The 13,520-nt window shown below is 54.4% G+C and overlaps 1 protein-coding gene across 2 annotated transcripts in view; it reads left to right on the top strand.

The window, feature by feature from the left end:
- The first annotated feature begins 5,563 nt into the window (after positions 1–5,563).
- ADAMTS14 (ADAM metallopeptidase with thrombospondin type 1 motif 14) overlaps positions 5,564–13,520 on the top strand; it is a 113,708-nt gene continuing 105,751 nt past the window's right edge. The window contains exons 1-2 of one of the 2 annotated variants that reach the window (XM_047760819.1): positions 5,564–5,919; positions 7,562–8,004. In XM_047760819.1, the coding sequence (XP_047616775.1) occupies positions 5,835–5,919; positions 7,562–8,004 (528 nt within the window). In that variant the 5' untranslated portion in view covers positions 5,564–5,834. The remainder of the gene's footprint in view (positions 5,920–7,561; positions 8,005–13,520) is intronic. The other variant, XR_007132218.1, reaches the window with a different exon arrangement.

A 13,520-nucleotide genomic window follows, 5' to 3' on the forward strand; every position in this document is an offset into this window, starting at 1 on the left:
AAAAGACTGCAATTAAGTAGCTGCCGGTACTGACCGGGGCATCCTGCCTGGAAGGATACCTGTGATGATACCACTCACAGGGCTGTTGTGAGGTCTGAGGAGACCATGCAAAGCACCTGGTCAGCGAGGGGCAGCTGTGATGATTGCTTTGCTATCTTGAATATCTTTTCAAGGCTGGCCGGGGGAACAGAAAGCCGACTCTTCTCTCCCACCCCTGCACGGCCATGGAGTCTCATGACCTTCCCGTTGATGGTAGAATCAGACCTTGCAAGTGTATATCTCAGGTTTTCCCCTGGATTGGTTATTCTGGAAAATGCTTAACTCCCCCAATTTTCTTTTCTTTTCATTCAACAGCTTAATTGAGATAAATGTCCACATAAGGTAAAATTCATTCTTCCAAAGTGAAGAACGCAGTGTTTTTAGTATATTCACAGAATTGTGCAGCCATCACTACTGTATGAATTTAGATGGAAGCCCCATATCCGTTAACAGTCAGTCCCAATCCTTTCTTCCCCAACCCCTGGCAGCTGGTAACCTACTCAGTATCTCCATAGATTTACCTATTTTAGACAGTTTTTGTTTTTTGCTTTTTAGGACTGCGCCTTTGGCATATGGAAGTTCTCAGGCTAGGGGTCGAATTGGAGCTACAGCTGCTGGTCTACACCACAGTCACAGCAATGCAGGATCCAAGCTGGGTCTGCGACCTACACCACAGCTCACAGCAACGCCAGATCCTTAACCCACTGAACAAGGCCAGGGATCGAACCTGCATCCTCATGGATACCAGTCAGATTTGTAACCTGCTAAGCCACAATGGGAACTCCCTAGACAGTTTTTGTAATTGGTTAACTCCCCAAATTGTCCATGCTCCTTCTCCAGCTCCCATTCATTTGATTACTAATTTAACGCATATTTATTGAGGGCCCATTAAATGCCACATACAGGACAGGAACTGAGGATATAATTTGGAAGAAAATCCAGACAAGGGCCCTGCTCCCTGTGGAACTCATGATCTAGCGGGGAAGCAGATGTTAATCCGTGGATCACAGAGAATCAGGTGGAATTCAGTAGTGAGAAGTGCTGTAAAGGAGATGGAGAGGGTGCCACAACAGGGGGATGTGGCCTAGCTGGGACGGCAGGACAGGCTTTAGGCAGTGACAATTAGACAGGTATACAAACGATGAGCAGGGATTGACTGGGCAAAGAGGCAGGATAGACCATTGAGGGCAGAGGGGAGGGGACAGCCTGTGCAAAGGCCCTGAGGCAAGATGAGCCTGGGGCATACAAGGAACTTACCTGGAGGGCTGGGAGTGAGGGGATATGGAGGCAAGTGGGTCAGTGGGACCACCCTGCGTGGAGCCTCCTACTCTGAGTTAGGGAGTCTGGTATTTATCCAAAGAGTAACAGAGCCTTTGGAGGTTTTACAGCAGAAGCAACTATATGATCTAAGGTGTATTTTATTAATTTATATTTTTATGTTTTGCTTTTTAGGGCTGCAACTGCAGCTTATAGAAGTTCCCAGGTGGGGGGCTGAATCAGAGCTGCACCTGAGGGCCTACACCACAGCCACAGCAACTTGGGATCTGAGCCGTGTCTATGACCCACACCACAGTTCATGGCCTGATCCTTAACCCGTCGAGTAAGGCCAGGGATCGAACTGGCATCCTCATGGATACTAGTCAGGCTCTTAACCCGCTGAGCCACAATGGGAACTTCCTAAGGTGTGTTTTAAGTATGTCCTCGGATCCTGCTGGAGAAGTCCAGGGGCCAGAGTTAGTGGGAGGATCTGTTAAGACAGACTTAATGTCAGTGTCTAATGAAGGGATGCTGGTGACCTGGTGGGGAGGGAGTGGGGGCACGTTTGAGGTGGAAGTAGCTTTGCAGCAGACCCCACAGGGTTTGGGGATGCGCTGGTGACTTTGGTGGCCCTGGCTGTCTGGCTACCAAACTGGGTGGACGGTGGTAGCTCTCACTGAGCTAGCGCAGAATCTCCTTTCTCCTCGCCTGAGTATGTCAGAGCCCGGGGGTCTCTGGTCACAGCAGGAGTTGTAAGAAAGGGACACTCTGTGTGTGTTTCAGGGTACCATGTAAAGCACAGTAGCTGACATTCAATAGATGACAGCCACCTGCCAGGGCCCCTGAGCTGTGACGAGCCTGTGCTACCACTACGCCTCGCCCTTGCCATCCCCCAGGGGATTGCTGGCCTTTCCTACAAAAAGACCCTTGGGGGCGTGGCTCTGAATGCCCCTGAGGAGGGCGGATTTTGTGGTCAAAACCTCAAACCACCTCCTCTTGGAAGGTAAACCAAGGCAGGGGAAGAGCTGGTGTCTGGGGAGAGGCTGTGCCCCTGCAGATGAGAGGGCAGGTGCCTGGGGTCTGAAGCTGGGGAAGCTGGTCCTACTCTAAACCAGCTGTGTGACCAGAGGCAAGTCCCTTCCCTCTCCAGGGCAACCTGTCAAGTTAGGGGTGGGGCTCTGCCTTGGAACCTGTCCCAGGGCACCTCCCGCTCACGTCTCGGGGGTTTTGTCTATGCTCAAAGGAGATTGGGCCAGTGGCCGGGGCTGCCTTCCTCCTCAGGGGGTGCTCGTGGTTGACCCTGCTCCTTCATCCAGAGCACACTTGTCTCCTGTGCTTGGCAGGCTTCCTCATGCACCTGTCACATCTTCCAATTTGTTGCTGACTAGGTACAGTGCAAGCTATTTGCGACTCCCCTCCCCTGCCAGGGCCTCTGATGGGTGGGATGTTGGACAAATGTCAGAGGGCTGTAAGCAAGAGACACATCCAAGCCATTTTCCCCTGTGCAGAATCTCAGGTGAGAGACTGGGAACCCAGAACTTGCCTTCCTCCCGAGGGTCTCAGCAGATGCCCATAGATTGCTTTGCTTTGGTTCTGACCATCTCCAGAAATGGGGCCGGCCACCCAGCCATCTCCCCCATCTTCTGGCCCCGGCTCTGAGCTATGCTCCCATGTCCCCTCTTCCTAACAAAGGCTTCCTCAGTAGAAAAGAGCCTGGACACACAACATTTGCCAACAAAAGCAACCATTGTAGCCCCAGGGAAGGGGGTGGGGATGGAGAGCCAGCGTGAGGTTTTGCTCACTGCTTGCCAAGACTGGCTCCGGGGAAGGCCCCGGCCCACAGTTTGTGAGTCAAGCTCTGGGGTCCCAGCTGTAGTCGCTCCCTCTTGACTTACTGAGTCTAAGGCAGGAAGTATGGGGTGGAGTCCAGGGAGGGGGCTCAGGCCCCTGAATTTTCTAGGCAAGCTTCTCTGGGTTGGCCCTGCAGAGAGAGAAAATTAGCAATTACATGCCATGGCTTTTCCCATCTGCTGCCCAGGGCCCCCACTCTGCAGCTGGGAAAACTGAGCCCCTGAGAAGGCAGGCAGGCCGTTTTTTTCTGAGTTCATTTAATGGGTTTGTGGAGGGCCAGCGTGGCGACGGTTCACAGCCTCTCATGCAAGTTCCCACTGACACACATGTGTGTACCCCTCACATCCTTGCTTCATCAGCTCTCACACACAAAACCACAATCTGGGAAGTTCCCATCGTGGCTCAGCAGAAACGAATCTGGCTAGTATCCATGGGGATGTGGGTTCGATCCTTGGCCTCACTCAGAAGGTTAAGGATCTGGCATTGCCATGAGCTGTGGTGTAGGTCACAGATGCAGCTTGGATCCCATGTTGCTGCGGCTGTGGCTGTGGCTGTGGCTGTGGCTGTGGCAGGCAGCTCTGATTCGATCTCTAGCCTGGGAACCTCTATATGCTGCAGGTGTGGCCCTAAAAACCAACAAAACAAAACAAAACCCCCCAAAACAAACAAAAAAACCCAACCCCCCAAAAAAAATCAATAACAACAACAAAAACCCAAACAAACCCACAGTCTGGCCCTTGACTTCACGGATCTTAAAGAACCAGAACTCTATTCTTCCCCAACTTAATATATAGTTTGGAGTTGCCATTTCAAATCACTGGATGCTCTGATGTTGCTTGGGATGGGACTCACTCTGCCTTTCCAAGGGACTTGAAAGTTTCCATCTGTGACTCCCGTGATCCTCAGCATTTCCACTTTGACAGATGAGCTCTGATACCCCATGGAGGGAAATGACTTATCCTTGGTCACTTAGGCCGTACTTGGCAGAGTCTAGCTTAGAATAGTTGCCTGGCCCCTCTTCTGGTCTTCTCCTCCTGTTTGGCACTAGATGCTGGGTTCTGATGCCAGCTCTGCTGCGAATGAGCTGTGTGACCTGGGACACGTCACTTCTGCTCTCTGAACCCTCTTCCTAAGTGTACTGGCCCTCCCAAACCCTGACATCATTTCACTCATTCCACGAGTGCTGCCTCTCCAGAGGCCCTGAGTCAGGTCCAGGGGCCATGAGAATGAAGATTCCAGCTTCCTGCCCACAAAGTGGGAACCCATCCAGAGCCCAGGGAGGGTACAGACTGGGAGACCTCATGTGGGGAAAAGAGGGCAAGAACCCAAGTCTTCTTTCAGGGGACCCAGAAGTTCTTTCAGGCTCCCAAGAGAAGTCTGGTCAGAGAATTTGCATCTGTAAGTTGGCCTCCCTTTATGAAGGTCCTGCAACAAAATCTCTGAACTCAGAAGCTGAAAGATTAAGGGTCTTCTTACACTTTACAGAAAGATTCTTTTATTCCACTGGTCTCAAAAACAAAATACAAAACTCCTTTCTCCAATTCCCACTTCTAGATTTACAGTGCATTTACAGATTGTTAGGAACCCATTTATAGAGTAAAGCGGGAGTTGGGCTGTTTGCCCTGACTGTTAAATGGGTCTCAGCAACATTGCAAAACCAGCACCCACTGTCATCTCTCAGACTCAGTTTTTCCCACCTTAGGCTGTGTGTGTGGTGCAGCGGTGCCAGGGGTGGAATTGGAAGACAGTTATTATTTATTGAACACATACTATGTGTTATCATTAACACACATGTCACAGACTGAAGAAACCGAGGCTCAGAGTTAGGATTTCAATCTGAGCTGTTTGACTGTAAAGCCAGGACTCTCTTCTCACTTCGTCTCGCCCTGCTCTTGACTGGAATACAGGCCAGTCACTGCACTTGGGGGCCCAGGAAGCTGTAGTCTGCAAACTGAGTAGACCCAAGGTGTGGAAGGTGGCTGGGGGCATCAAGACCACTAAGAGAGAAAGGAGATGCTCTTTTGGAGCGGAGGGTGGGGGTCTGGGAGTGGGGGCGTTCACTGTCTCCCCATCCAAAAGGAGTGGGACATCCCATCAGCCCAGTGGCTCTGGAGAGGGGTCCCCCCGCAGTCAAGCAAGGGGGACAGAGGAGCCTGGGAAAGCAAGTAAGGCCCCTCGTCCCGCGGGAGCCCATGTGGCTGAGGGGGACACTCGCCCAGGGCTCCCCGAGCCCCAGCTCTGGCTCCGCGCGACACTTCCGATCCTTGGGGCCGCGCTCCCCAGGCCCGCGCCCCGCCCCCGGGCGCGCTGCGCCCCCAGCTCCAACCCGCGCCCGGCCCCGCCCCTCCAGTGTGCCCACCCCCGGCCCGCCCCGTAGTCCCCTAGCCGGGCTCCTGCAGCGTACTGGAGCGTCAAGGCGCTGGCGGACAGACCCGCCGGCAGTTGGCACTGGGGGCGCTGGCGCGTCGACCGCTCCGCTCTCCCGCCGGCAGCCTCGGGCGCCCGGAGCCAGCGGTCTAGGCTGCGGCGCCGCACAGGGGGCCAGGAGCGGGCGGCGAGAGGCTGCGAGGCAGGAGGCGGCGGCAGAGGAGGCGGAGGCCAGCCCGAGCCCTGAGTGCGCCCCATTTCGCCCGCAGCCCGGAGCCCGGGGCTCGGCGCCTGCCCGGCTGGCGCGCCCAAGCGGCCACATGGCTCCTCTCTGCGCGCTGCTGTCCTGCTTGCTGCTCTTGCACTGTGCGCTCTGCGCCGCTGCCGCGGGTAGCCGGACCCCAGGTGCGTGCGGGTAGGGCGCGCGGGGTCCAGGGTGCGCGAGGGTCAGGGCGGCCTCAGAGTGCCAGGATGGGAGGCGGTGCGCACACCGGGGCTGAGCTCTTTTTTTCCTTACCCCGGTGCCACCGACGCTGTCCGGTGATTTCTGTCCCTTTCTGGCACGAGAGAGCCCAGGAGAGGATTTGGAGATAGTTTTTTCTTAAGGGCCGTGTGTCTGTCTCTTTGTCTCTCTGTTAATTTCTCTGTTTCCCTCGCCCTCTCTCCTGTGTGTTTTTCTCTTTCAGTGTGTTCTCTATCTCCAGTTTGTACGCATGTGTACACGTATGTGCGTGTGTTTGTCCCTCACACAGAATCAGGCTAGCAGGTGGTTGCCCCACACGCCAGCGAACACGGGCACCCGTATTCCTGCACAGAAACACACGTACCTCCCTCCTCCCCAGCATTCTCACACTGTGCTATGCAGACTCCCTCTCACACACACTCCACCCTCACCTTGCAGTGTGGGGTGCCCTCCTGATGGCTCTGAGCATGGGCAGGGGCCGGGGGGGCGGGGGGCCCTCTGGTCATTTCCAGGCAGAGTGCCTCCTTGTCTTTGAGCTCTGTTCATGTACTCAGCCAGATCCCTCTTGCTGACGTCTTGGGGGTCTTCTGCCATGATGGGTCAAACCAGAAGAGAGTTAATCCTCCCCCACCAATAACAGCCTTGGCCATAAGGGATTTTCAGGACACATCATTTTCTAGGTTTTATCTGTGCGGTGAAGGGCTGGCTGGGGAGACAAGAGATAGAGCCGTGTGTGGAAATGAAAATTCCTCCTAAACTCCTTTCCATGAATCACTAGGCCTGGAAGCCAGGGAGCTGTCATTCCTGCCCGGCCTGGCTGGGCTCAGCTAGAGCTGTGTGAGGACGGGCCGCTGGCATGCAGCCTGGAGCATGGGGCCATGACCTCACACTTAATTCAGTCCGAGTGGGCAGGTCACCCCTGCAAGTCTCCTTTTATTTTTGAAGATCTATATTTACCCGGCTTGGGGCTGGGCCATGTAGAAATCTCCGCAGCCACTGTGCTGCTTAAAAAAGTTTTCTTTCTAAACTTGGAAAAATGTAGAACCTGTATTCCATCCCTTCCCTCTCTGGCTCCTCCTCTCTCCTTGACACGTGCCCAGGATCCCCTGGGTTTCTAGGTGTGTTTGTTTTGCCAGCTGTGTTCCAGGCGAGGAGGGCCCTACCCCAGACTGGGCTGGTGACTTCAATGCATGGGGGGCGGGGGAGTTTGGCAACACTCAGCCATCCCTCTCTGCCCGAGGGGCTCTCGGGGAATTTCCTCCGTAGTGCCCAAGGTTGGAAGGCTTGTTGCTAGAGTGACAGGACTCTGTTTGGCATCGATTGTTTTCCTCTGCTAAGTGTAACAAGGACCTGGGAACTATAGAGAGCAATTTACATCCAGCAATTTATGAACTTGAACACCGGTCATCCATGTGCAGAGATCCAGACGCTCAGGAAGTACTAGATGAGAAATGGATGCTCTTGGGCTAAGGGGTCTCTCCAAGGTGATGCTCAAGGTTGCCGATCTGCCCCCATGGGATTTACACCTCCCTCCCTCTCTCTGCACAGATGGCACTGAAATAACTCTTTCTTTGTGTCCAACAGAGCTGCGCCTCTCAAGAAAGCTCAGTGACTATGGTGTGACAGTGCCCTGCAGCACAGATTTTCGGGGACGTTTCCTCTCCCACGTGGTATCTGGGCCAGCAGCAGCCTCTGCAGGGAGTACAGAGGCGGACCGGCCACCTGCACCTCTGTCACACTCTGGTCACCTGCGGGTGGCTCGAAGCCCACTGCGCCCCAAAGGAGTGACCTTGCAGCCGGGCAGGGTGGGCCGCTCCTCCCTCTACTTCAATGTCACTGTTTTTGGGGAGGAACTGCACTTACACCTGCGGCCCAACCGGCGGCTGGTGGTACCTGGAGCCTCGGTGGAGTGGCATGAGGATTTCCGGGAGCTGTTCCGACAGCCCTTGCGGAGGGAGTGTGTCTACACCGGGGGTGTCACGGGCATGCCAGGGGCGGCTGTCGCCATCAGCAACTGCGACGGATTGGTAAGGGACAAGCCTTTCATCAAGCTGCACCCCCATCCCTCATCCTCCTGCCCCACTCCATCCCCCTCCCAAACCAGATCATTATGGTTTCCTCCTTGGCTCCCATGTGTTTGGGATTCCTGTGGGCACGGCCTGCAGTCTGGGCCAAGCTGGGGACCGCGCTGCCTTCCAGAGAGAACCCTGCATGCCCCATGCCCCCCCCTGACTCCAGGTTCACACCCTACCAGCTGTGAAGTGGCTGAGATTGGATGGCACCTTATCCTGTTCATCCCCTTACTGTGTGCTGACCCACCGGGACCAACGCTTACCTGTGAGGGGTCTCTGAGTGTAGACACCTGCAGACCTGCGGAGGGCGGGCTCTGCTGGGGTTGAATCCTGTCTGTGTCACTCACAAGCCAAGAGATTTTGATAAGTCACTTGCCTTCCCATGGTCTTTTCCCTTCTGTGTGAAGCGGGGATTATTCATTCGGCGCATACTTCCTGTGTGTGCTCCACGTGCCCAGCACTGTCCGGGTGCTGTGCCTGAGATAGACACAGCCCCTGGCCTCCTGGAGCTGACATGCTGGTGATGAAAATATGACCTCCCTTGCCAGGCAGCGCGGCCGGTGGTTGGCACCTGCTTGGCACATGGTCAAGAGTGTCGGCATCAGCTGCTATTATTGTTTTTACTTCTCTATTCTTCCTCATGCCCCACCATCTCTAGTCCTGAAGCCAGCCTGCTCGTCTGTGACTCTCTGCTCTGAGTTCCTTTTCTCAGGATCTGCTTCCTCCTCCCAGGCACAGGGAAGCCCCTGCTAGTTGGCTCCATGCTGTAAACCAAACAGCTCTCCTTCTCACACTCAACTCAGGCTGGATCCCATTCCTTGCAGCTCCATCCTTGATGTGTCAGGCCCTCGTGAGCCTGTGCGGCAGCCCCAGAGCCTTGATGGCTGCTGTTTCCCTGGTCTCTACTTTGCCAGGGACGAGCCGATGTCCTGGAAAGGACCTGCTTGCCCCTCTGCCTTTCCGCTTGAAAGGGGAGGAGCCAGGAGGGGGTGGTAAGGAGGTGGGGGTGGGGGTCTTTCCTGAGGGGCAGGGCTGGGAGCCCTTTGTACAGTTTTCCCAACTTTAAGAGGTGTCTTCCCGCTGAATGCCCCGGCTACCTTGGTCTGGACCAGGGTTTCTCCCTCTTTTTTTTCATCATCCTTTCCACGAGAAACCTTTTTAGACATTTTTTTCCTAATCACTCTTCAATGAAATTTTAATACCACAGATATACTGGATATTTGTTTATGAATTCTGTGTATAGCTGTGCTTTGTATTTGGAAAGGAGTAATTTTTTTGCCTTCTGAAGAATGAATTTTTGCCCCATTGGGGGCACTAGAGCCCCTCCTCCCCCCATGGAGAAACATGGTCTAGGCAGTGGTTGGTTTTCAGACCTGGGTTTGCTCTGAAATCACTTGGAATGCAAGGGTTCTGTGGAGGAACGCAGGTTGTAAGGACAGCTGGAGAAGGCTGAGACCTTGTCCTGATGCCAGGGTGAGCCTTGGCTGCCAGCCCGCCCTGGCTCAGCAGACCCAGGACGCTCCTCAGCAAGAGCCCTTGGTCAGCCTGTGGCTAGCGCTGTGCTGCGGCCACAAGTTCTGGTTGACAATCCCGAGTGATGTGAGCAATCACCCAGAGGTGCGGGGTCCGTGCAGGTGGAGAGACGGCAAGCGCCAGTGCTCGCTGGTGGCTTGGCTGAATGACAGGCTGACCTCCTGCAGTCATCAGCCGTGGGCGCTGTAAGCTGTTCAGTGACAGAGCTGCTCTGCTGTTTCCTTGACTATCTCCAGAAACGTCCATGGGAACCTAAAAGCATGAGTGGATGACTATCATCATTACTAAGGAACTGCCCATCCCTTTTGCACCCTTGAAACTTTCTTGTCATTGAACCAGCTCAGCAGCCCTTGACACGTGGTCACTGCGTGCTGGGTGCTCAGCCAACGTGGCTGACTTTTGGTGGCCTCATCGGCTGTGTGATCTGCGCCTGTCACTCCCCCTCTCTGGGCTTTACTCTTCTCATTCGTCCAAAGAGGGGCAGTGCTCACTGCCCCTTGGCTCTGTGTGACCTTTGCAGAAGCTGGGTTGGGCCTTGGAGGCTGTCCATGGTTGTGGCTTCTGGAAGCCTGTTCTGTAGTGGAACTGAGGCTCAGGGAGTGGCTCACCTGGTCCCCTAGCTTTTGTTGAGAGGCCAGGGTGGACCTCACGAGCTGAGCCTCAGGCTGGGCCCCTGCTTGTGCCCTCGGCTGTCTCCAGAGGCTGCTCCCTAAATCTAGCTCCCAGGGGTCTCCCCAGCTAGGTCCCTGACAGGGACCCCAGCCCAGCACAGGGTCCCCCTGGCCCAAGGCAGGGAGTTCCTCACTTCCAGCCCACTCCGGAAAACTGCCTTGTGTCCCGTGAGAGCAAGGGCTATTCGGAGTGACCCAACTGAGCCCCTTTGGACTCAAAGGCCACAGTGCTGCCTTTCTGATGAGATTTAACTCTGTATCTTTACATGGTCTCTGGATCTTAACCCCATCTCCTTCCACATCTCCAATGCTGAAGTCATTTGTTCTAAAAAAAAAAAAAAAAAAAAAAAGGACTTAGCATGGTCCACGGGGAAATGTAAGAAAACGAAAGTGACATAAATTTGTTATTTATTACACTGACAATCATGACGCTTTGCCATAGCCTGGGTACAGCACACATACCGTTAATGTGTATCCTTTAGCTTCATCCAAGGTGTAGATGGGGAAGCTGAGTCATGGGGAGGAAATGTGAAGGTAATAGAGAAAGCTTCTGTTGGCACAGGACTTTATAGTTTGTAAAGCATTTCAGTTGTGTAAGGTGTGTCCACAGTTATTGCTGTTACCCTGCTTTGCAGGGAGTCAGTTCCCTACCCTCAACGACTTGGGCACTAAGCTAGAAGCACCCCCCAAGTTGTTTTAACATTAAATTTTGGTTTTCGGAGTTCCTGTCATGGCTCCATGGTTAACGAATCCGACTAGGAACCATGAGGTTGCGGGTTCGATCCCTGGCCTCACTCAGTGGGTTGAGGATTTGCCATGAGCTGTGGTGTAGGTTGCAGATGTGGCTTGGATCCCACATTGCTGTGGCTGTGGTGTAGGCCGGTGGCTACAGCTCCAAATTGACCCCTAGCCTGGGTACCTCCATATGCCGCAGGAGTGGCCCTAGAAAAGACAAAAAGACAAAAAAAAACAGTTTTTTTTTTTGGTTTCCCATAACACAGTGGGGGTGGGTATTTGGTAAATGGGAGTGATTATTATCTTTGTCTTACAGAAGGTAATGTTTGAATTGGGCTTTGAGGGATGAAGAGAAGTTTTCTGGGGCCAGAGTGTCGGGAGGGCATTCTGGGCAGAGGAAAGAGCTTGCCAGTGAGATAGCACCATGCTGGAGAGGGGCCAGGAAGGGGATCCTAGAAGACACACTGGGCAGGTGGGTCTTCTGACCTTGAAGGAAGGGCAGGCTAGGAGAGCAGGCCCATGGTGGGGATGCATCAGCCTGTTACCTGAGGAGAGTCTGAGCCGGGAGTTGGGAGACACGACTGTGTGTCCTTGAGCAAGCTGCCGTCCTTCTCTAGGCCTCACTTGCCTCCTGGGTGTATTATGGAGCTGGGAATGGATGAGCTCAGAGCCCCTTTTGTTCTGGCCTTGCTGCTTTGTGACATGGGGCAGGCCTCGCTGGAGGATTTGAAACCAGGCTGCTGTAAATCGTTGACACCTCCCTCCCTGGCCGTGCCTGGGATCTGCTCCATGCCAGGCTGGTGGGGCTGCAGGTGCAGCGAGGAAAGATGCCAATCCTGAGCTCGGCCCTCAGGCCAAGCAGACCTTCCAGTTGTAAGATGGTGTGAACAAACCTTCCTCTGTGTGGACAGACTTCCAGCCGTTTGGACTTCAGCTGCTCTGGTGAGAAGCACTATGTCTCAACGGGTGACTCAATGATCCTCATTTCCAGCTGGAACTTGCAGCAGGAGTCAATGACCGTGACCCCTTCCACTTCTCCTGCCATCCCGTAGTCACAGCCCCTGGGATAGACGCTGGGCAGGGTCTTTGTGCTAAGATTAAATCATGCCTGAAACTGAGGAAGGGGCCCTTAACTCACTTCCCACCTGCGCTGTTGGAGGGCCTGGTGTATCATAGCGGGGAGAGGGGGTTGGGGAAGGGACCCAGGAATGAAGCTGGGACACCTGCCCTGGATGAGCCTGGAAGGTAATGGGGTCCCAGACATCAAAGCAGACAGTTCCAGTCCTATGTGAGGCAGCAGCGGGAGGACCCGGTTATTTGGTTAGGGCATCAGGGAAAGCTCCTGGAGGAGGTGGTGTTGGCTCAAAACTTCAGACATAATAAACATGAAAGAAAGTGCCGGGCCCTTGGCCAGCAGAGAGAACTACTGAGCCAGGGCAGGCCTGAGAGTGTTAGGGAGGAAAATACAGGGTGTGGGGAGGCCTAGCTATACCTGCAGAGTGTTCCCTCTGGGGTTGGGGGCAGCTTTCAGATGCTGGGGTCCCAACTTGGGAATGTGCCCAGGCAGTGGGGGGCAGTCTGCTCTCTTAGGGAGCTTGGCCAGTCCATGCAGAGTTCCCCCCAGTGCTCCTGTGACCACCCCCCCAACCTCAGGGCATGCAGGCCTGGGTCATCTCAGGACCCCCAGCTGGAGGCCAGGTGCAGAACAGATCCTCTGCTTGCAATTGTGGCTCTGAATACCCGGGAGGCACATGGAGACGTGGGGTGAGGGCCAGTACTTTGTGGGTCCTGGCGGGGTTGTGGGTGCAGGAATGGGTCAGCAACGTGAGGCCCCCATACCATCTGGAACCCAGACTGCCAGCCTCCTGGAGGCCACTTGCCCCACTGCTGTCGCTGCCCCTCCACTGGGGTGATGGGGGCTGGGCTGCCTCGCGTTCCCCGCTTTGCCTTCAGTGCCTCTGTGAGTCATGAGCCTGGCACGGAAGCTGCTGCACGTGTAAGATTTGTCACCATCTGGTTCTGTTTTCCACCCTCTGCAGAACGTGCATTTTTAACTGGTTACAGAGTAGACCCCTGGCAGGCGATAAGGGGAGAGGGCAGGGGAGGCAGAGTCCCAGCCCTGCTTCCTACACCCTGCCTGTCATGCAAGTCCCAGAAGCTTCCTGAGGCTCAGTCCTTTTGTCTTTAAAATGGGATTTTAATGCCTGCCAAGTTGGGGAGGGAGAGTATTGGGGATTGACAGTTTACATATGCCAGGCTTTCTTTATGGGCTGATGAAACGTCCTAAATTGATTGTGGTAGTGGTTGCACAACTCTGTGCAGATACTAAAAACGATAAATTCTTCACTTCATTTTTTTATTTGTATTTTTTGTCTTTTTAGGGCCGCACCTGCAACACATGGAGGTTCCCAGGCTAGGGGTCGAATCGGGGCTGTCGCTGCCGGTCTACACCACAGCCACAGCCATGCAGGATCCGAGCTGTGTCCATGACCACAGCTCACGGCAACACCATCTCCTTAACCCACTGAGCGA

This window comes from Phacochoerus africanus, chromosome 15, assembly GCF_016906955.1.
Source record: "Phacochoerus africanus isolate WHEZ1 chromosome 15, ROS_Pafr_v1, whole genome shotgun sequence".
NCBI classification, from domain to species: Eukaryota; Metazoa; Chordata; class Mammalia; order Artiodactyla; family Suidae; genus Phacochoerus; species Phacochoerus africanus.